Genomic DNA, 24,000 nt, shown 5'->3' on the forward strand with positions numbered 1-24,000 from the left:
GCTTTGAGTGTCAGCAACCATAATACACTGATTGTTCATTTCTCTCTTTCTATATATATCGTTGCCATTATCATCTCCCTGTTATTCCTTCATCATATGAGGCAGCATAAGGGCTGATTCAATATATATAACTGCCAGAGAGTCGCACAACATAACAGATCACAGTTTTTCTTGGCCTGAGGCTAGTTTCAAACACGGGTAAAATTAAAAACAGGGCTAGGCAAACCATCATATACAGATAGAGAAAGCAATCAAGACATAGACAGTCATGCTGTCTTTTTGTACAGAAAGTATAAAGAAAACAGAAATGTTGAAATAATACATTTTATTATTTTTTCCAAAGCATCATTATGACCACATTACAAGAACTTACAGTATTCCTAAAGACTTTTGAAGTATAGTTGTTTCGGTGTTCTGACTCCTGTCTTGTACTTACGCTACACGAGTGGGAAGGTGGGTGACAACAAAGAGCAGGAAGAATGTTTTACTTTTAAAAGTCCGGTGATCTGCACACACTCAAGTAAACAGCTGATAAGAAGAAAGGACAATACACAGGGTGTAGTCTGTTTATTGTTCAAGGGCCTGACATTCACTTAACCTGACTTCTTAAAGCTTTTAAGCGACCCTACAAATCACTGGCTTACACCACTTGAGTAAGAACCTTGTAAGAATAATGATGTTACTGATGCTTTTGTTGCAAGCTGTAAGTGCTGTATATCATGATTAGGTATATGCTGCATGTGTGTGTGTGTGTGTGTGCAAATGCATCACATGGGAGTAAATGAGGCAGTGTGTTTAAGAAAACAATGGCTGTAATGAAGATCAACGATCTACATCCCAGAATGAAGATAAAGCAACTTGTGTCAAGAGACACCCAAACATAAAGATTTTGATAGTCAAAGTCAAATTTATTTCTATGGCACATTTAAAGACAAGCTCTATATATAAAATAATCAAATGACACAAAAATGTAGAACAAAATGACAGAATTTAATGAAGGAAAAAAAAAAGAGAAAACCCGAAGAAGAAGTAGCACTAAGAAAAATAGTCAAAACTAATTTGGATTTAAAAGCCAGAGAATAAAAGTTTTATTCTGAGTTTTAGAGTTAAATCAAGAGTTAAAGGAGTTTTGCTTTTCGTAATCATTGTTTTCTTTTTAGCTTAAAAGCAGTAAGTGGGGATTGATGTTTCCTTCTCTCTACACATTGTAAAGTAGCTAACAAAGTCATATAACTTACTAACAGTTTTACCTCAAAACTACTGCATTTTCTTTGATTTTAATCACATGTGAACAGAATTTTCCGGAAAAATAAATACATTTATGACAGAAAACAGCATGTTTGGGAGGATCATTAATGAATTATTAACTGGGATTTACATATTGGTTTATCAAGTGAAAGATCTCTGCTCTGATATAAAGAGGAGACACAAATCCCTTTCGGGAAGAGCATCCAGTGTACAAATCTGCCAAATTAAACATGTGGTGACCTGCCGTCAATAAGAGAGCAGCTGAAAGTAGCTCTATTAATTTCATGACCTTTCTTTCATGACTAATGAAAGGAAGATTCTTTTTTTAAAACAAGACTATTATCTCAAAAACCTGGTGGTAGATATCCTTGTAGATGCCAGGGAGGGAACAGAAATAGGAAAAAACAGAAATGGGAAAAACAACAACGGAAATAGGAAGAAACAGATTTCCTAAAGCACAAGGAAAGTGTTTCTGGGGAGACAATAACCTGACGGACCAGTTGCAGGAACCCAAAACATGGTAGGTGTGTTTTTATCATGATTCATATATTACTGATGACGGATTTTAAGGCTAATAGTTAGACTAACACACTTCTCATCTTTTCTTTCCTCACAAAACCGATAAATCCTCCACTTTTAAGTGTCTCCCAGTGCAATTCTTAGCATATTTTGGTTTCTGCAACTGGTCCGTCGGGTTATTGTCTCCTCAGAAACACTTCCCTTGTGCTTTTGGAAATCTGTTTTTTCCCATTTCTGTTTTTGTTTTTCCTATTTCCGTTGTGTTTTGTGTGCTTTTGCAGCGTTTTTCTTATTGCTGGTGTTTTCTTAAGTTGCAGTCTGTTTGGCTTCTCAGGGCCACCGTACTAATCACGGTAAACACATAAAAGTTAGCTGAACTTAAAAGTTCATTAGAACTTTAATATTCTGATTATATTTGACATTTAACTTTTTCCTACAATAAAAACCAACATGTCTGATACTTAAATAAAAACATTCTCTGTTACTTTCCAATTATGTCTTTCTTGGGAATAAACTGATATAACTTACAACAAAATCACATTTTCAGTTTAGCAAAACTCACAATTTATCGTTCACCTTTGTAATCCTTTTTAATTAAACAAAAGCCAACAACTGGAATTTATGAAATTCCATACTTGAGAAAGTTATGCCTCACTTGCATTCTCTAATGAAATATTTAACAGCTTAAGTACATTTTTTCAGTTTAAAAGTGTTTTCTTGGATTCCAGCAATAACACATTGCACTGTTAATATTCATGAAATACTAAAAAGAATTCATTTTAAAATAAATGTTAATACCTAAGGGCAATATGTACTTTTGAATATCTGAATATCAGATTTGATTAATTATCCTGCAAACTGTTGAAACTCTAAAATGCTAAAATGTGCAAACACTGTACCACTGATTGGATTCTATTAGTTTTTCTGTATATGTTTGGTTAACATTCACATTGAAAACAGTGACTGGCAGGAACTAAGTTGACATATGTTACGGAAATTTTAACAGTAACCTGCAACACAGCCAGTGAGCGTTTTGAAACGGTTTAATAACATATTGCAATATGGAGAGAAACCTCCCAGCCAAAACACTAGCATCATCTCTGAAATTTGACGTCTTATATACACCATCACAGACATTCTCAACCAAAGAACATTCCACAGCACATCACGTCTCCCTATAGCTTCAGTCCAGCTCAACCTGGACCCTTTCCCACCCTAAGAAAAGTTACGACCACCCATCACCTCCCTTAAAGCAAGATGTCTGGAGATCTTCCAGTCTACAATGGGTCCTCTGTGAAGGTGCAATAAAACTTGGGGCCTTGTGATAACATTCTACATGCATGCAAACTGTCGACAGTACTCTTACTATACTAAAGAGAGAAAGTGATATTACTATTACTATGTGATATGATTAAAATATGTGATTAATACATGAGAAAAGAAATCTGCCACCACACATGATTTTTATTCCAAAAAGAATCAAATAAACCTGAAATATTAATCATTAAATATGGTATTTATTTTTTGCAACCATCTACTATGCCTAAAGGAGACACTTAACCACCGCAGCGCTGTCTTTCTGTGTTACTTTTGTGGATGTTAGCAAGTTTTACAGGGACTGACACTGACCCAAACATTATTTGATGTCCTCATAACAGAAGGGGCTATGGCTGTCTTATACTTTATAGTAGCTAAAGCCTGTAAGCTGCAGAACCTTAATAACAGAAGATATCAGTGAGGATGAGGTCAGAACAACAGATTGATTGCATGTCTGTTGTATTTCTTTTTTACTTAGCCTTAGCAAGAGTGACACAAAAAGGCAGGGAAAAAAGCCACAGTTGGAGGGTGGCAGTGCATCTGTTATATTTGGGTTTTTCATCTGAAGGTGATGGTTCAGCCACAAAAAAAGCTAAAAACAACACGATAGAATGAGGGGTTGCTTAATGGATGTCTTAACGTTGTTTTAATTGCACTGGCAATTGAAAATATTTGTATTTTCCCAGGAAAATGAGACATCCAAATATACATGGAATACAGTATATAAGGCAGAAAGAGTGCAACTGTATTATTGTAGGGTCAGTACCTTATGCGCCTTGAGGCAACTCTAATTGTGATTTGGCACTATGTTAATCAAATTGAATTCAATTGTACAAGCTTGGATGTCAATATTTGATATGACACTTATTCTTCAACACAGCCTGAAACCTCTTAGGCAAGCTGACTGATTTCGTCTTCTTCTTCTTAGCCTTCAGAGAGACTTTATCCAAGGACAAATCTCAAAGCTGTTCTTTAGATTTTGACTGCCTTTTGTTCTGTTTTCTGCCAAGATGATCTGACTTCACTGAGGTGTGGGGAGGTGAGTCTATGACAGATAATTGCAGGTCTCTCTGGGAAATGAGATTTAAATCTCAATAGATGAATAAAGGATAATAATCAAAATCTTACAGTACTTTTCTGTGTTTACAATTCCCTTAATTTTGACAAGATCCCAAACGTCACTGGCTGAAATGACGTCCCAAATCATGAAGAGCCTCCACCGTTTTTTACTGATGTCTATACATGTTCACTGTTCCTCCAAACACACTAATGGTTTGGATTCATCATTCCACAAGACCCCTTGCCACTGAATTTCAGTGCAATTCTTGTGTAATTTGCCATAAATCAGGCTGTTTCCCTTCCTTAATAATGGCATCTTGACATCCATCTTTCTACCAGAACATATCTGTTGAGGCTTCAGTGGATAATTGAAAAGCCATATGCATCCCCCAGGTCCTATGTCAGGTCTTTGCTAGTTGTTTTCCTGTTTAAGGACAGGACTTTCAGATATTGTTCAACAGCTATAAATTCATAGTCCTTACACTTCTTTTGTCCTCCACTTGTTCACTTTTGCCAGTTTTTGAACGATACGCTGCACAAAATGCTGAGCTATACTCCTTTGGGAATCGCCTTGTTGTTGCAGAAATGCTATTTTATGCCTTTCAAGCCGTGTTATCTTTGGCATTTTTTCATATATTCAGGTAAAGAAAGTGGAACTAATTGTGTTTCTGTGCAAGCAATGTAAAGTCCTATCCCATTTCTTTAATATGAGATTACAGAAGCTCATTTTGTCAGTCTGGTACTAATAAGTGGAGCAGGACTTCATTGGTTTTTAAGCATAAGGTCTGGCAAGGATCTTATCCCCTTACCTAATGGCAGTAAGGGTGTCGTTGCCTAGCCTGTAGAGGACCATCCATGGATATGCCTCCATGGTTTGCCACTAAACATGTTGAATGCTGTTAGAGGCAGCATAATGTTCTCCACGGTTCTTCTAGACCAGGGCTGCCCAATCCCAGTCCTCAAGAGCTACTATCCTGCAGCTTTTAGATGCATCCCTATCCAACACAGCTGAATCAAATGGTTTGATTACCTCTTCAGCATGCCATCATGTTTGGCAAAGGGCTGATAACAAGCCATTCATTTGATTCGGGTGTGTGGGAACAAGGATGCATCTAAAAGCTGCATGACGGTAGCTCTCGAGGACCGGGATTGGGCACCCCTGTTCTAGACCATAGGTGTCAAACTCTGGCCCGCGGGCCAAATTTGGCCCGCAGCCTAATTACATTTGGCCCGCGAAGCCATACCAAATTACTATTAGCGCTGGCCTACTGGTATTATACAGCTAATATATATATTGTTTAGTATTAAGCTTTGCTTGTTCCATGTTCAGTTTTTCAGCAAAACTTGTTTGAGTCCATAAGAAAAGATTAATTCTTATATATAGAGGAAAAAAATTTTTTTCAATAAATATTAGCGTTAACCCGCGACTTTGTTCCAGTTTTGAATTTTGGCCCACTGTGTATTTGAGTTTGACACCCCTGTTCTAGACCCTTTGACATCTTTCACCTGTGCTCTTTCACAATTGCAAAAACTGGTGAAAAAAAAAACAGTCAGAAAAGCATTTCCCATGTCACCGACTTGCAAGTGTTGCAATTGCATAAGTATAAATTTGGATGTGTTAGGATTAAAATACAGTGTACTGAAAATATAACACATGCATTTAATATGGGTTTATAAGTGTAATTACAGAAAATAGTTTGCCCAGGCAGAGGATGAGATGACATCTCCTAATTTGTTCAGTTTTTGGGGGCTCGATTAAGTGTTAATATTAAGTGTCATGTTCAATATACAAGTAAGAGGCTGACATGAATTCTAATTACACCAGACACTTATAATTACATTATCTCTGACATGACATAAACACAGCCTTGGGGTGAATGTTGGAGACTTCAGTAGCAGTCCTGTAACTTGCAGCTTCATAATGGTTTAAGCATTAAAGGACTGATATGAATAGAAGATATTAACATATTGTACTTTAAAAAGGAATTTCCACAAACGTGCCACTCTATAATTTTTGGCACACACAATAGTAGAAGGTACTGAGATAAAGTGGCAGTTGAGAAACTCAAGAAAATCATTATATGTGATAACCAAATCTGCCAGACTGAAGCTTTGTTGACCACGTTTAAATCTGTAATGGTAGATTGGTAAGCATCTGCACCATTTATTCAAAAATGGAATGGTTTGACTGAAAAAAAGGTTTCAAATATTTGATTTATCAGCTGGTATGTCTTTCTGGTTTCAGTGCTGCATATTTTGCATCTCTGGAATTTCAAGAGAAAATGTCTCCTAACAGTTCATTTCTTAAATGCCAGGTTTGTTTGAGCAATGAGGTCTTGCATGGTAGCTTTATTCAGCTAGCTACATAAACTTTATTAAGTGGATGTAGTTGCGTTACTTCCCTGATGTTGCTTGCTTTTAAAATTCAACCAAAATGTGTTTATGTATTTGTAGAGCACTATACAAATACATAAGCCGAAGCTATGCAGAGGGATAGAAAGATGGAGAGAGATAGAACATGTAAAACATATGAATACATATCATTGTGTATGGCATTTACACATAATTATTATGGAAATGGAACAAACAACAATTAGAAGCAAAAAACAAACAAGAGAAGAGTTGTTTCCCATGTTCACAGCTGTGTTGTTACATACAGTGGCTTGCAAAAGTATTCGACCCCCTTGAACTGGCAAGCTTTAATTGCAGCAAAGTATTGACTCAGGGGGCTGAATAATTGCAAAAGTATTCGACCCCCTTGAACTGGCAAGCTTTAATTGCAGCAAAGTATTGACTCAGGGGGCTGAATAATTACGCACACCCCACTTTTTAGTTATTTATTTGTAAAAAATGTTTGGAAACATGTATGATTTTCGTTCCACTTCTCACGTGTACACCACTTTGTGTTGGTCTTTCACGTGAAATTCCAATAAAATTGATTCATGGACCAGACTTTGTCAAAACAGAGGTAAAACTGTGGGAGTGAACTCTTTTATTCTGTTCTGCAATGACTAATCTTTAGACAATATGTTAAACCAGGGAACAACCCACTTGAAATATAAATAAACAAAAGGTTAAGAGGATCCTGCAGACATTGTTTGTTGATAATAAAAAGTTTTAGGCACTGTAATTTAAAGGAAATAACAGATGTGTCTCATCTTGGCACAGCTGTCCAGGAAGCTTGTTCCACAGGTGAGTACCATAAAAACTGCTTCACTTTTGTTTCGTTCTAAATATGGGAATGTACATAAATGGTACGTTCCCTTTAACCTGAGCGTTCTGGGTGTTTTGTGAGGCACGAGTAGATTAAATGCTTCGTAAACTTGTACCAGTATTTTTAGGATCTGTCCTTTGACACACAAAAAAAACCAGTGCAGAGATTTGAAAATAGAGTAATGTGCTCAAGATCAATAAAGATACTCTTATAATATTCTCATCTGTATCTACTTCAAACATGCATCCATTTTTAAAAAATATTTTTTAATTTTTTTATCTAGCTATGAAAATCTAGGCCATAGTCCAGAATTATGCTAAGATTTCTGGTCTGGATTTAAGACTTAAGCATCTTTTATAGACAGGCTTTTATAGACTTTCGTTCTTTTTTTTTCTTTTTCAATAAAAACAATTTCAGTCTTTTCTGAGTTCATTTTCAGGAATTTTTGGCATATCTACTCAATAATTTGTTTACTGCAACTTTTGTGAAAGTGTAGGGGACCATAGTCCTGAGGTAGCACCGATAGTTGTGTGTCATTGGGTGTTAGGACTTTTTGACCTGTCACTATTTAGATGAATATTGTTTATTACTTTAAAGACATCTAAACTGAACATACTGCACAAAGTGACATCGGAATGATGTGTTGTTGTTGGGGTGTCGTTTTTCCGGTGTACAATTTTGGTCCAATGAAGAGGTTGTTTTGTAACGCCAGGTTACGTCTTTTTCTGACGTCTGCTTAACATCTAGTGTTGATATCCGTCCCTCTGTGTACAGGCTATTTATAGTCCAAATGCGGTCGTTGTCGATGTCTTTTCAATGTCAAACCTACTAATTTTTGACATCAATTTAATACTGCTTCTGGAGGCTCTGTAGTCCCATTTTTTAAGAGGCTGGAGGGCATGTTTTCTGTACAGTAACAGTAATGCACGAGGGAATGCACATATTCAACTCTGTATATTTTATATATTTTATTATTATTATTATTATTATTATTATTTTATTTTATTTTTTTACTATTTAATTTGTAAAAATGTGTATACACACACACACACACACACACACACACACACACACACACACACACACACACACACACACACACACACATACGTAGGAAAATATTTAGTATACACATCCAGAAATGCATACACTATTATATATTGTACATATATTTATTAGTTTCAGGTTGGCCATTCTTGTATTTTGCTCGTTTGTGTTGTTGTGTTTGCACATCTCTGTTGCTTGTGGGGCTCGCACACAAGAATTTCACTCGCATGTGCTGTGCCAGTGTGCCTGCACATGTGATGTGACAATAAAAAGTGATTTGATTTGATTTGATTTGATCAGTGGATGTCCCCAGCTTCTCACAGCTAATTTGCAAAATGTGTGCATCAACAAAGACTGTCAAGCAGGTAGTCCAGTTCATACATGCATACTTGTACAAACTATTCGTACTTTCTGTTGCAACTTCTCTCTCAGTCCAGCTACCGATCACAACCACATTTATTTGCTCTTACAATCAGCTCTTCATAATAAAACAGGATACTTACAAAATGAACCATATATAATGCAAATGCTCTTTGAATCTTATTAAACACGTTGTAGTATGAATTCCAAAATTTATAATATTACATATATTAATCATATAAATTTCCTGTAGCTGTCATAGACATCTACATGTCGACATTCAAACTAGGTCCACAATTTGGATGCCCAACCATGAATGTCAAATAGATGTCCAGAATAGCTCCTGGACCGACAGACCCAATATAGACATGAGCTGCATGTCTATCAGATGCCCAGTGTTTATTGGGAAAGGTATTAAAAAGAGCGTTACCCATTAAAAAATGGGTAGACAAAAATGGGTAGACAATGTAATGTAATTTTTTATTAAGAAAGCACCTTCTGATTCTACTGTCCGCAGAGATGGTCAAAAAAGACACCCTATTGTCAAAGAGAGCAGTATCGGCCACAGGCCTTTGGAAATAACTAGGTGTAGGATATGATACGAGTCTGAAATGATCCAGAATACACAAAAGTTCTTTGGTAATGCTATTGCTGTGTTGATCAATATGCATATTAAAAACACCAACTTAACAATGTTAAAGTCATGCCTAATGGCAATCTAGTCAATCCTTTGCACTTTATTTTGAGGGTCTATAAAACTGAAATTTGGAGGGGCTGTTTCAATAATAACCATTGTTTTTGTTTTACGAGGTTTTATTTAGGAACATAAAATCAAGATAATTTTTGGAAATAAAATCATTAAACAGGATGAGCTTGCCAGCCAGACTGGACCTTTAATAAAGCTAAATTTAGTTTAGTAGAAGCATTACCTAACACAGTCTGTGGCTGGCATATAATAGGAGTTATTAGATTAGATGTATTAGCTGTGTGCTTTGAGTACACTTGGTTTCTTCTATTGTTGTGTTTTTGCCATCAGCTATCTAGGTTCACCAGTATGTTTAGAGAAATAACATGGGAAATCTCATCAATGATACACTTCTGACTGCTGCCACGTGATGTATCTTTAATTTGGCATGTGTTAATAACATAGTAACACTGTGCAAACTGTGTAAATGAGAAAGGTAATAAACTGCAGAGAAAAAAATGAGACAATTTGATGGTCAGAGCAGTTTGAAGCAAATAGATGCTCTGCAAAATGCAGTAACATTCACTTAATCTAACTACTTTGTAATTTACAAACACATCAAACATCCCATGCAAATATCTATTTCTTTCATGTCTGATGCTTCATGTGTGCACTGTGTGTAAAGCAGTGAAATGCAGTATGTGGGATGGTAGGGCGATCAGGGCGATTGTGGCTCAAGAGTTAGCAGTTCGTCTTGTAATTGGAAAGAGCCCCGGCTCCGACAGTCTTGGTCGTTGCGTCCTTGGGCAAGACACTTCACCCGTTGCCTACTGGTGGTGGTCAGAGGGCGCGGTGGCGCCAGTGTCCAGCAGCCTCGCCTCTGTCAGTGCGCCCCAGGGTGGCTGTGGCTACAATGTAGCTTGCCATCACCAGTGTGTGAATGTGTGTGTGAATGGGTGAATGACTGGATGTGCACTTTGGGGTCCTTAGGCACTGGTAAAGCGCTATACAAACACAGGCCATTTACCAGGGTAAATCCAATCAGCCATAGTTCAAGGAGGTAGATGCATTAGTTTAGAGGAAAAATGCTGCACCACAAAAAGCACTGACAGATTGAGCTGAAATGAATAGTTATGGGATGGTGACTTTGCTAGACAGAAAAAAAACATCATGATGCTGGAAAGCATTACACTGTATACAGAGGGTGATCTCTCTGTATACAGTGTAATGCTTGGCTTTTTGGGAAAGACACCAATTTTACCACCAAGCTCTACATGAAATATTTTTTCCTCTGTGGCTGCAGACAGCTTTGGATCCTCTTGTGTTCTCGGTTATGCGTTTTTCTCATAAAGGTCAAATTAAATGACCTGGTAGCATTTCCGATGGATTCTTGAGGGTTTTTCTTTCTTGTGTCTTGGAAGCACTGGGTGCTGGTCATGCGTAGGGCAGAGATAGGACTTGTACACAGTATAGTCATAGCCTCAGGCTACTCTCTCCTTCTGGTACAACCATTCTAAGCAGATAATACATAGGAAACAAAAGTTATTTAGTAATTAAGCATTGATTATACTGTGCTGTACACACGGACAGATGAAGACTCAATGGCCAAGCAGTCACTTCTTAAAATTCCGTTGTCTCTACAGACAAGTCTGTGTCGTCACAAAAAATATTATAATTATTAAGATTATTATAAAATGGCAAGGTTTATAAGAACACAAAGCTTTATATTTGACAGTGATTATCCAAATGTAATTAATTTCTTCGTGAATGATATTAAATGAAGATGTGCACAGTCTTTGGTACACCTCAAAGAAATGTTTTTAATTAATTAGCACAATGAAGGTGGCTGTTTGTTGAATCACTTGTTGTGACAATCCATTAGCACAGTGTCTAAATCCTAACTGACTGCAGGTAAGATCAGACACAATGAGTCATTGTGATTGAGATTCATTCTCACAGATATTTCAGTTTGACTGAGGTGCATTTTGAAGCTAAGGTGAACAAGTGTTTCTCACTGATTGTAGTGAACATTTTGTTTGTTTTTAATTAAATCTTCCAATCTTTATTTCTTTTATACAGCAGCTCAATATTTTGTAAAGACCTGACCCAAAATCGATTAAAGCTATTGATTTGGTACTCTCGTGAATTTCCCACGAGTACCATGCTGTTGGCTTTTGTGATTCTGGTGGAAGTTTATTGGCTCAAAACTTCATGTACCTTGCAATCACCTTTAAGATTTCCTCACTTTTAAGTGAGTGTTTTTTCAAGAACAATCAGCATTAAAGACTAAGATCATATAATATTGTTTTCTGTACTTTTATGACTGCCCGTTGTTGCAATTTATTGTATTATAAACTGTATAAATGTTTATTGCCCTCTTGAGCCAGTTACATCCTACCCCCACTGCCTCACGCCTCCACATCTCTGTCTTTCTCAGGTATAGTTTCGCTGATCTCTCTGGTGATCCTCTCCTACGACCGCTACAGCACCCTTACTGTTTACAACAAGCGTGGGCCAGACTACCGTAAGCCCCTAATAGCCGTTGGGGGCTCTTGGCTGTACTCCTTGTTCTGGACAGTGCCCCCCCTACTGGGCTGGAGCAGCTATGGCATAGAGGGGGCAGGAACAAGCTGTTCTGTGTCCTGGACTGCTAACAGTGCCCAATCGCACGCCTACATCATCTGCCTCTTCATTTTCTGCTTGGGTCTGCCTGTCATAGTGATGATCTACTGCTACAGCAGATTGCTTTGGGCAGTCAAACAGGTACACACACTAGCTGTCAGACACTGACACTTAGTCACACATTAACTGCATACATGTGAATGTCTATGCTGTATTTTCTTTTAGGAATAAGGTGTCAAAAATAAAGCTACAAGTTGCTTAGAGTGATTTTGCACCTTTGAACACCAAACACTGCAGATGTCAAACATGGCCGAAAAGAGCTTTTTTGCTTTTTAATAACTGACAAAGGTGACAAAGCTTCAGAGCTTCATATGAACAGATCTCTGCTAAGATAAAACTAACATGTAAGACAGAGGAAGGGGTAGGTTTTGTGCACTGGACAACTGGATAGATTTTGAACTTTTAGCTTTTGACTGTATTATCATAAGTCTTTGTAGGGTTATCAACTTTTCTCCGAGGACCCACTGGGTCATCTAATCTGTCGTGTCCCAGCAGGGCTATTTTCAGAAATAAATGTCCCCAGCGTGAAATGCATGTAAGGTCAATAAAGTTGTTGTAATCAACCATCAAATATTCAGATCTGCCCATTCTTTTATTTTTGCTGACTTAAAGAAAGAAAAATAAAAGCTAGCTGATGTATTTACCCGTCAACAAAACTGTTTAGTTTTTCTGAACAGTATAAATTTCTAGTAAATTTAAAATAGAGCAGCACTGCAAACAAAAGTCTTCTGATTTTTACTGCACACTGATCTATTTGCATGAAACTTGCTGAAAATCTAGAATACACCTGAAAACATTTAGCCTTTCCCATTTGTTCTGTTCATGTGGTATCACATTGGAAAGGTAAATGTTTTTCTGTCAGTCCTATTTAAAATCCTGACATGTTCCACATCCATCCGAGATATCTCTCAGACAGAAGTTATAAAATCTGACAGATGACATAATCTGACATCAATGAGATTTTCTGCAAAGCTACAATGAAGTTTGATTGAAGAAGTTTCTGGCTAAATACATCAACAGTACATGTCAGATTTGGTTGACAGTCTATAAATCAAGGCGATATCTATCCCATCAAAGTTAAAGCTACGTACTCCACTCAGCTAATGGAACAGAGCAGTGCTGCTAGAAGATACGTTCCCACCACAGTCATATTCATAGAACACAGATGTTTATGATGAGTTTACTGATGAATTGCAATATATTCATGCCTTCTGCTCATTTACATAAAAATAAAAGCAAAGAAACGTAACACGGTTTGCGGGGAATCAGTCAACCAATCACAGTTTCTTTGGTGATTGGTTCATGGGTATTTTTTTTTCTATTTTTAAGTGAGTGACTTCACTTGTCTTGGGTAAATAAATAAAAGATGTTCCACTCCCGTTGCTTTAGATTTATTCCTGAGAGCAACAGGAGGGTAGCAGAGGATTATCACAGCATTATGACTCAGACAAAGCCTAAGCTACTCAACCATCTTCTTGGGTTTGTTTTAGGTTGCTTTAATATAGTGGATTTAAAGCACTTCAGGAACTCAGACTGACCCCCTGGTATCAATAAGCAGCTTTTTTTCAAATCCCCTCCAAGTATAATTATCTATGTTTGGATCATATGAGATAAACTGGTTTTATTTCAGTTTCATTACTTTTGTTTAACTTTAAATAAGCTGTTAAGTTCATAACATTTTACACACTGACCTTCCTTTGTCAGGACACCAGTTTCCAGCCTAATAAGTTCAGGTTGCATTAAATCAAAGAGTGCATCTAACTTTATACAGTTTGGCTGATGCTTTATTGCTGAACTAAACCAGGCAACTCTGTGTTGGTGCTGATAAGGTGATGCACTGGGATCTCCATGCATACGGTTTAAAAATAAAATTATCTAGTTTTACAATACATACTCATAAAAAGTTGTGACATGTAACATATCCATCCATTAATTTTCTGCCACTTATCTGAGTTTGTGTAAAGAGAACAGCAGTCTAAGAAGAGATGCCCAGACCTCCCCTCTGTCTATCCATCTAAGCTAAGAGATGTAAACTTGTTTCTGTCTTACAGCTTGTGGTAATAGGTGAAGGTAGGGATGTAGACTTACAGGTAAATCAATAGTGATCTCATTCCAGCCACTTCACACTGCAAAGTAGCCCAGCGCAAGCTGTAGGTCCCCACTCAGTAAAGCTAATAGAACTACATCATTTGCAAAAAGCAGAGACGAGATCCTGAAACCAACCTGACACCCCAAGTCCCTTGACTGCACCTGGAAATTCTGTACATAAATACAGATAAAATCTATGAAAAAGTCAAACACCCACAGACAGCAATTTTGACTTCTAACCACCTGTGCAAGCCAAGCTCAGAGTACAGATGAACAGGGATTGGATGGCCCACAGCATTGTCTGATACCCCATACTCACAGAGCACTCCCACGAGACTTGATCAAATGAGTTCCCCAAGTTCAGAAAACACAGTTAGCCAGTGTTTATGTGTTCGAGACAAATCTCCAATGCTCCTCTTGGAGTGAGGTTTGATGACTGGACATACTCTCCTCCCTAGCAGTAGTATGATCAGCTGATTTCAGTTTGTATGCCAGAGTAGAAACAGTGCCGCAGTCTGCAGTGTGGATATGGACATTTTATTTATATTTTATTGAACAAAGCATGAAAGCGCAAAGGTAAAGTGGAAACCGCATTGAAGACAGGCAAGCACAGACAGCACGCTAAGCTAGCCAATAGCACAGAGTGACATTAAAGTTGTGTGAGCTGTGTCAGTCCAGTGACCAGACTGTGAACTTCAACAGGTAACAAACTGAGGAGCAGTTAGGCTGCAGCCTCCATCTCAGGATTATATTGTTAAATGGTAATTATGAGACACTCTTTTTCAGGTCATTTTACAGACAAAAGTAATGCAATGAGTAGTATAACTATTAACTATAGCATATTACTTTCTCCTAGCAGTAACTAACTGCATTAAAAAGTAAAACATACATCATTACTTTATGAAAAATATTCTGTGTAACATGTGTAACAAATTACTTTTTTGGAGTAATGACCCAACACTGATCACAACAAAGATGTGATCAGTGCATGTTGAAAAACCTCCAACATGCACAAATATTTGACTACAGAGCATGCAGTTCATTTGCACAAAAGTAATGTTTTAAAGTGGAGCCAATGAGAACTCACTGAGAATTGACAAGGAATCTAATCCATAAGTGATATTGATAATGGAATTGGAATCTCTAAATTCTTTTGAAGGCTCACGAAGACTTCAGAAATCTATCGTCACTGAACATAGTTCAACACAAATGAAAGCTTTGCCATGCAAAGAAAAAAACAAACAAACAAAAAACAAAGCCCATTTAGTGAAGCTGTAGTCAGATGAATTAAAATGTGATTTTTTTTATGGAAAAACATCAATACTCATCAATAGTGTTATCAAAAAAGGAGGTCGGGTACTGTCATGAAACTTACTCCTCCAGGCTTTTATTGTCCTTATGTCCTGCCAAAGTTTCAAGATGTTGAAAAGTCTATGTTGTTTTTTTGTGTTGTTGTGCATATTAAAGATTTCATGCAAAAAACACAAGGCTAAAATGACACATATTGGACAAAGGAATCAGTTAAAAGCTGAAACATACTGAGGGGAAAGCAGGTGGGCATCAGGCGGAAGCACAAGACACTCTAGCTCCTTGTTGATATAATTTCCTAATCGCATCCAGAAGACAGATGTTAACATTGGATCAGTAAAACTAGACAGACCCCAGAGCTGTTTCTCTATATAAGAGGAAAAAAATCACAAACATATACTAAATGTTCCTAACTAGTAGTCATCATATGGTGTACAGTGGGGTGGCCAAGCAGTTTGGCAATACCAACTATAGTTTCTTCTAAAGTTGCTGCTCAGTAGTACACAATTTCCTCACTGTGTTAACTGTTTGGTATGCAATCCTCACAGCAGGTTTCTGGCAGAGGTAGAAAGCTAGCTAACACTTTGATATTTCAATAAAACTATAAGTCCTTGATTACTTTGAAACTTTACAATGTTTATTAATGAAGAATTACCACAAAAATAAAACTGAATACAGAAAAAAAAAAACACATATTACTATATGTACACTGTAATAGAATGTTAATGATACTAATAAAAACTTGTGAGTGCTCTACTTTTTCAGTAACAGTTAACAGGCTAGCTTACCAAGGATAGCACCTTCAAATTAGCTTTGTTAAATTAGACAAAAATAAAAACATCAGAAAACTGCCAAACACTATAAAATACACTCAAAACTAGACAGAAATAATAAATGAACTACTTACTGAAATATGTGTCCAAGTCACAAGTGTTAAAAAAACACCATGTGCATCACTCCCTTTGCTCTAGCTAACTTCCTGCAAAGAGAAGCTACATTTCAGCACATATAAATCTAGTCACATAATCACGAATTCAAATTAGAATATGTTTCATTACACCTTTAACAATCGACCAGCAGCGTTGGAGTGATAAGGAGATATATGGCTTTTTCACTTACACAGTGCTTGTGCCAGTGCCCAATCTAGACTTCTGTGCATTTCCACTAAAAAACGACTGGCAGACAGCTAAATAATCCTCAGTTGTCAAACCTGTCAAAGTTTGCATGGTTCTCACCACTCAATAAGGAGGAACTAGGTCCACACCAGTACTGACATTGTGTTGGTGGAAAAGAGGTATATGAGTACTCACCCTTGCTATTAATTTTAATCAGTGGGCTCTCATGGGATTGAAAATTAAATGGTTGCACCCAGAAAACTATAATTATAAAAGAGACATTTTCAAATACTTGCCAATATATCTAAAAATATGTCAGGATAATTCACCAGTCTATCACATAGAGACAAACAACCATTTGCACTCACATTCACAGGTAATTTAGAATCACCAATTAACCTAACTAAACTCTAATGACTGCATGACTTTTAACTGTGGGAGGGAGAATACCCAGATTGTGGATTTGAACCCAGGACCTTCTTGCTGTGAGGTAACAGCACTAATCACCATGCCACCAATCCAAGGCTAACAAAACTAGGAAAGCTATGATTTCTAAGGCTTGATGCAGAATTTTTTGTATGTTTTTGTCCATGACAGGTTAAACCACAATAAATAGCAAAAGCATACACGTGGGTGTGTGTGTAGTTGTCTGCCTCTTATAACTCCAGTGATTTTCCTGCAGTTTGAAATCTCCTGCGATCTTGTGAATTTCATGAGTCCAGCAACTAACCACTCTTACTAGATTGTATCATGTCATCTCAACAAGAACAAATTAAGTTGTTGAATTTCATACAGATCCACGATTTAATTACGTTCAAGATAGAAACATGAAATTTTTGTGTTCAAATTACAAGGTAGACTTTATTAATGTAACAACCACCCAATTTACTTTTTTCGGTATACCGAGCATGAGGCAATTGTGTTAAATACACGCAAGATGTTTACATAAACCCAAGAGATGGCCAGTCACTTTTTTTCAGTGTAAGATTTGTGATGACTCATGAGCCAGGTGAGCTACTGCTGCATTTTGTTTGTGATTACTACATGAGAGCAGTGAAAAAGAAGTAATTTTAACGTTTCTTAGATATAAGACACACTTCAGGAAATTCAAATCAAAATTTTCCAGAAATATTTTTTTTCCTCTCTCTCCTGTTCCGTTATTCGCAGGTGGGTAAGATCCGAAAGACTGCAGCCCGGAGGAGAGAGTACCACATTCTGTTCATGGTGCTGACCACTGCAGCCTGCTACCTGCTGTGCTGGATGCCTTATGGTGTCGTGGCAATGATGGCAACATTTGGCCCACCCAACATCATTAGCCCCGTGGCCAGTGTAGTTCCCTCACTGCTCGCCAAGAGCAGTACCGTCATCAACCCCCTCATCTATATACTTATGAACAAACAGGTAAGTCGCTATTATGTGCATGTGCGTGTCTTACCTAAAATCAAGAGTTATAATTCTGAAAAACAGATTTGAACATGTACAACAGCTTTATTTACACAGTAGAAAAAGACAAACAACAGCTGAAATCATAGAACTGCTTGATTTAAATATCAATTCAAGTGTAATATCAAGAGATTTCACTGACCAAAGAGAAATAAAAAAAAAATCAAGAACAATGCCCTAAGGCTCTTAAAAGGGAAACAGAACAATCACTCTCATTACTCACTCCTTTCCTCTTCCTCATCTAAAGAATACTGCAAAAAGGTAGTTATAGAAAGAACAAATGTTAAACAATTCTTCAGAGGCAGTGTGGTACAGAAATCCCCACAACACTTGTTAAAAACTCGACATGAAAAATAGGCCTCGAGAGTAAAGAGCAGACAGAAAGAGGCTCGAAGTGGTAAATGTTACACGCATGTCTTCAAACATATTTTTCAACTCACTACTTCACAACCAAAGAACGTTAATGTCAAGTTTGACTACAATGTCCCATCTTAAAAAGAATACAAAATTCAGTTAAGCTCGACTTTTGCAGAAAGAAGCACCTAAGAAGTCCTACTGTTACTCTGAGTCCTCATCCCATGAATAACCCACCCAAACTGGAACACAATTAAAGATGGGATTTGGCACAATATTAAAGATGCAAAGATGAAGTAGCCAGAAGGCATTGCACCTGATCAAGCACTTCCATGGAGCGGCTGATAGCCGCACTGCAGATGAATGTGATCCACAAGCATGCAATAAAATCTGCAAAACATCACTTCAGTAAAAGAAAACCTTGCAAGCACGAATGCCTTTCACAACATTAAAGACAATGGTGCCTACTTGCATCACAGTACAGCACAGACAGTTTAAGACCTAGCCCTGCTCCTGAATTGCATGCTCTGTGCATTGGAAAGTAACCTGTTACTACAATGCACACGTACAATACGTTCAGGGCTTTCACACCTTCAGTGTGCTACAATCACAAGCACATTTTATCGTTTATCGCAATTATAAGACGTACAGCAGAGCGAAAAAACCTGCATTGTTTAAAATGAATCATAAGTCCTTTATTAAGCATCTAAACTACCTCCTCTATACATTAAAATCTCTGTTACAGTCAAGATTGGGTGTACTGCAGAGTACAAAGTTATGCGTTACTGCAATCGCATTACATTTGTCACTATTGCTGTAATGTTTGGCATTACTGAGCTAATTCAGTAATAACATTACAAATAAAACAACAAGTTGTTAATCACATTACAAACGTTCTTCATTTTTTTGAGCAAATAGGGGGAAAAACCCAACAAAAACGACAAAAATGCCTTTTCACGTGTGCTCATGTGTGGGAACAAAAACGGCAGAGTGTAGAGGTGTGGGCAGATTTCCCAAATTATTGCACAAAGGGACATGGATGTGATGGTGAAGGGCAAACTGTGGCCAGGCTAGAGACCGATATCCACTGCTGCAAACACGGAATCAAACCCCAACAAGCACCTGCAAAGGCAAACATGCTAACACAAAGATAACAGTGAACGGTGCTTCCGGAGTGTAAACGGCGACCTGGGCGGAGCAACTAAGACTCGATTTCTAGCAGGCACAGATGAACACACTCGTAGCATCGCACAAAGAAATGTTGCTTGTTTCTACAGAACAATCACTGGCGCCTCATTTATTTGTGCTCGGTTGATATTCACCAACTCTGTCAGCTTCGGAGCTCTAAGAGAAAGATCACATCCTCCATATAGTAATCACGTGTAGTTGTTAGGTATGTGGGCGTAAGATTTTATGTTACATTGTTAACTAGAAATTAGGGGGATATTGTGCATCAACTCAAAATTAAAGTGGGAGATTTGAAAAAAATAAAATACATAACATTTTTGCAAAATGATCCAAATATTTGTCATACACCTGCTACAGCTACTAATTTAATTAATTGAAAAGTCAAATGACTTGTCTGGACAAAAAGCAAGTACTTATGGGGGTTTGGAAAAGAAATGTGTCCACAGCAAAACTTCAAAATATTTTTATAAAACTTCAACTGAGTCAGCTACACGAGTGCAAGAAAAAGCTCTTGTGAGAATGAGCAAATTCTTGATTTTTTGATTTCCCTTTATGTGAAGCAGTACGTTTGTCATCCATGTAATTTACTGAATTGCCATCTGATTATTAAATCTGGTAAACATAAATGCATAATATCAAAATTTACAGTACATAAATACTTTAATTTTAAAAAAAAACACCAGTGGTAGTAACTGGTCTTAAACATGGTTAAAATAAGGATCCATGTTCATGTCTTTAGCTGTCTAAGTTGTAAATGTTTTTTTCAGGAGGGGGTTAAAAAAAGCTTATGTCCTTTGGTAAATACTGACAAATTCCAGATATTATCCAGCTCCTGTTAACACCAGCTATTATCTAAATGATACTATGCTCTAGTGTTTCTACTGAAGAGCGACATCATTCTATTTAAAGCAACATTTCTATTGTGTTTTCATATCTTTCAACAAACCACAACGAATGGCACAAGATCAATCTGTTACAAAGAAAAAAAGATGCTCTCATTCCCACAGACCGAATACCTCGAGCTCGCTGAAGACACGGCACTCTGTAAACATAAAATCCCCCCTACCTTGGAGACAAAGTAAATCCGAGGTTAGTACAGGTCCAAATTCCTTTTTCATAATTGTCTCTACTCTGAGCTGCGGGTAGGCACAGACTAATACCAGAGGATTCAGAAAATATGAGACATTTATAGTTGTAGGGAATGCACTTCATGCTGTTACGCAATAAAGAAATAACCCCACAGAGATGAGCTCCAGCAAGGGTTTGGCCACAACACGCAGTGTTAAAATTACATTCAATAGAGAGTGAACTGACCGTCACAAACAGGGGCTGGTGATTGCTGAGGCAGAGCGGAGGATCCCCTGATGTTCATCACTTCGGAAAGTCTACTGCTCCACACATCGAACTGATTGGTACTGCAGTCCTGCTAGAGTGTGTACTGCATGTGTCTGAACAGTCACAAGGCAACCCGAGGAAAGTGTTCAGCTGACTGCTAGGCACAGGGTCACGGCTGTTCTGAGTACCTGTTTGTTCTGTTTTGGCCCCGTTTACTCTGATTTAAGTACACAAATGCCCCCCCCCCAAACAAAACGTGACAAACTGGTGGTTATCAGTCAGCGTGCACAGAACAATAATTCAGTAATAAGCTCAGTAGTATGAAATCAACCCCTCATTATGATGATTTTGCAGGAATATGTACAGTAACGTGATAGCTTTGACAGCTCCTCTCATCTTTCTTTTAGTTTGCATTCTTCTGCATGTACTTTTGTGTCGAGTTTGTGTACCTATGACATTCAACATGGATGATTTGTTTATTCACAACCCTTTGGACCAGTATATATATATATATATATATATATATATAAAAAATAATTATACAATTCGCCGTTATAAAGAGTGACAGTTCCTTAAAGTGGAAAACCATCCATAGTACTGAGAAACACAGATTTTACATCACTGGAAACACACCCAGTTATTAAAAACTCACTTGCCTACCTAAAACAAGATCAGTTGCTACCCTAGTCAGCTCCACAGCTAACGTGGCTCAGCTAAAGCAGAGAGAAATTTGATATTATATTTTATTTTTTTCAGCTCCACCCTGGAGACTCTAATTTCCAGCCTCTGGTCAAGTATACCATCGTAATAAAGACAAGGTCTTTCAGAAACCTCTATGTTTATCCGTCCCTGGAGGGCTATGGCTTATGCTCTTCACGGGTTTTATTTGAAACTTGCAAGCTTCAACCTCCTTGTCCATAGGGGCATTATTGCACCTCTCCCATGGTCAGCCTGAAAAGGCCAGAAGTGTGTGTGTGACGTCCGGGCTCATGAGGCCAGGCTTCATATATCAGATGTCACAGTTCACGGTGCTGAAGCCTGGAAGAGTGACGCGTCCTTTCCTCTCGAGGTCACTCACGGGGCCCATGTTGATTCGCTGGATCAGGCTTTTCTCATAGAGGAGAGGATGGTAGGCACCCAGTGTGCACGCAGCGTCATAGTAGGTCTCGTGGTAGTGGCACAGGTCCGTCTGCCTCATGGAGGGAATGTACTCGTACACGTGCACCTGCTCGCACAGCGCCATCATCAGGAGGATACCTGCAATGTCAGCATACAGGAGAAAATAAATATTTTCACACAACACTTGCCAACTAAATTAGAGTTCAACTTTTTAGCCAAACATTTGAGGTCCAAACATTACAAAATTATTAGAACATAAAAACAACACATATACTTATAAAATACAACGCTAAAACCTTCTGTTCCTGTCTTTTATTCTCTCTTTTTTTTCAAGGCAATAGTCCCCCAGGACCACTGTCAAAACACACATTCACACCTGGAAGCAATCTGGTAAAACCAAAATCTAAACTTATGGCCAAAGAGAAGTTAATGACATCCATTTTATTTTATCTGCTCCGGGGATCAAAGTAGAGACGTTACAAACCCGTCGTGACATTCACAAAACGGGAACTCTTAAAGCCGGGAGATAAGGTAAATCCTTTCAGTTTTCGTAAAGGTCGCTATCAGCGTGGGCCGATAATAAATACACGGCCTGGTGGGAAACATCTGATTATCAAAGGTGTGCGAGCCTTTCGGGCATTCGATACGTCTTCGGAAAAGGAATTTAGCACAAACTTGACAAATTTCTATTAGATCTGAAAATGTGCAAAGAGACTAAATGTGAAGCTCAACTGTGCTGAAAGAGGGGAGGAGAAAACTATAACACTGTGAATAATATATGAAGACTTCGACTTTGCCTGCTTCAGCAAGTTCTGGATTTTTCTGTGAAATGCAACTAAAACAAAAAACAGTGACCTCACACATATATTTTAACAAGGACTCTTCAGTCAGAGAGAATAATTATCCCTTCCACAGTAATTATATTTGTTGGTATGGCTGATGATATGTTCTGAGACCTCTCCACTCCCCCATTGTGCAAAACCTGAAGTGGGGAGAGCTGCAGCAAGACCTCCAACAGTAAGGTACCAACAGATGAGCTGCCACCATGACTGAGGGCTAAGTTTGACTCCGTGGTCTGTGGCATTATTAGAATTCTATATTCCCCCTAACAACTGTATTCCACTAATATGAAGGCAAAGCTGAAAAACACGAGTTACTGATGACAGATTTGTAATTTGGATGGATGAGTCACTTCCACAAGATCCTAAGGATGTCATAAGACCCTAACAAGTTCTGTGCTATAGACCTCCAAAGAAATGAAGCGCCAAGTGCTGGAGGTAACCTGCTTTACCACGACAACAGATCCTTTTCTTTTCCCAAGCATCACTTCGTTTTCAATTTGGGAACATTAAAGGAATTATTTACAGTTAGATTACACATAGAGTTTATGTAAAGGCATATTTGTGCAGCAAAAAAAGAAGGAGAATGCTTGGAGAAAATTTGGCAACATCATAAATGAGTTCTCAATCATACTGAAGTTCTCCTTCTAGTGGCTCTCTGGTATAGTGTTTTAGAAAAAGTCCAAAGGGGGTTACAACTAGTGTACTCCTGCTGTCAGTCCCCAGCCTGGATAAATAAGGCGGTTGTTGTCAGGAAGAGTATGAAAGGATATAAAATCTTTGCCAAATCAAAATATGCAGATCCAGTCGCCATGGAGATTCTTTGGGAAATAAGAGAGCAGCTAAAAGTGCCTTCTTCTATTTGCAGTTTTGCTTCTGGTGTTGGCTAAAAAATATTTGCGGTTTCCAAAAAGCAAACCAACAGTTTTGGTGAGTCTGAACACACCATTAGGCCATTTTCATTTGCATATGCACTCCAGTCTTGAACTGTTCAAGACCTTAAAACAATGGAGAACACAGATATCTAACAGACTGAGAGCAAACGCTGAATGCTCTTTAACCTGAAACTGACCCAGAGTG

General features: G+C 37.9%; 2 protein-coding genes across 5 annotated transcripts in view; one reads left to right on the forward strand and one right to left on the reverse strand.

Annotated features, from left to right (window-relative positions):
• The window catches only part of tmtops2b (teleost multiple tissue opsin 2b), a 31,901-nt gene that overhangs the window by 4,319 nt on the left and 3,582 nt on the right, over positions 1–24,000 (forward strand). For both annotated transcript variants that reach the window (XR_013974016.1, XM_080902271.1), the window contains exons 2-3: positions 11,887–12,212; positions 17,810–18,043. Coding sequence is in view for 1 of the 2 variants with exons in the window: in XM_080902271.1 (XP_080758397.1) it covers positions 11,887–12,212; positions 17,810–18,043 (560 nt within the window). In the remaining variant the exon portion in view is untranslated. The remainder of the gene's footprint in view (positions 1–11,886; positions 12,213–17,809; positions 18,044–24,000) is intronic.
• The window catches only part of st6gal2a (ST6 beta-galactosamide alpha-2,6-sialyltranferase 2a), a 46,185-nt gene continuing 40,305 nt past the window's right edge, over positions 18,121–24,000 (reverse strand). For all 3 annotated transcript variants that reach the window (XM_080902270.1, XM_080902269.1, XM_080902268.1), the window contains one exon: positions 18,121–22,219. In XM_080902270.1, coding sequence (XP_080758396.1) covers positions 21,972–22,219 — 248 coding nt within the window. In that variant the 3' untranslated portion in view covers positions 18,121–21,971. The remainder of the gene's footprint in view (positions 22,220–24,000) is intronic.

This window comes from Rhamphochromis sp. 'chilingali' (assembly GCF_963969265.1).
Source record: "Rhamphochromis sp. 'chilingali' genome assembly, chromosome: 14".
Taxonomy (NCBI): Eukaryota; Metazoa; Chordata; class Actinopteri; order Cichliformes; family Cichlidae; genus Rhamphochromis; species Rhamphochromis sp. 'chilingali'.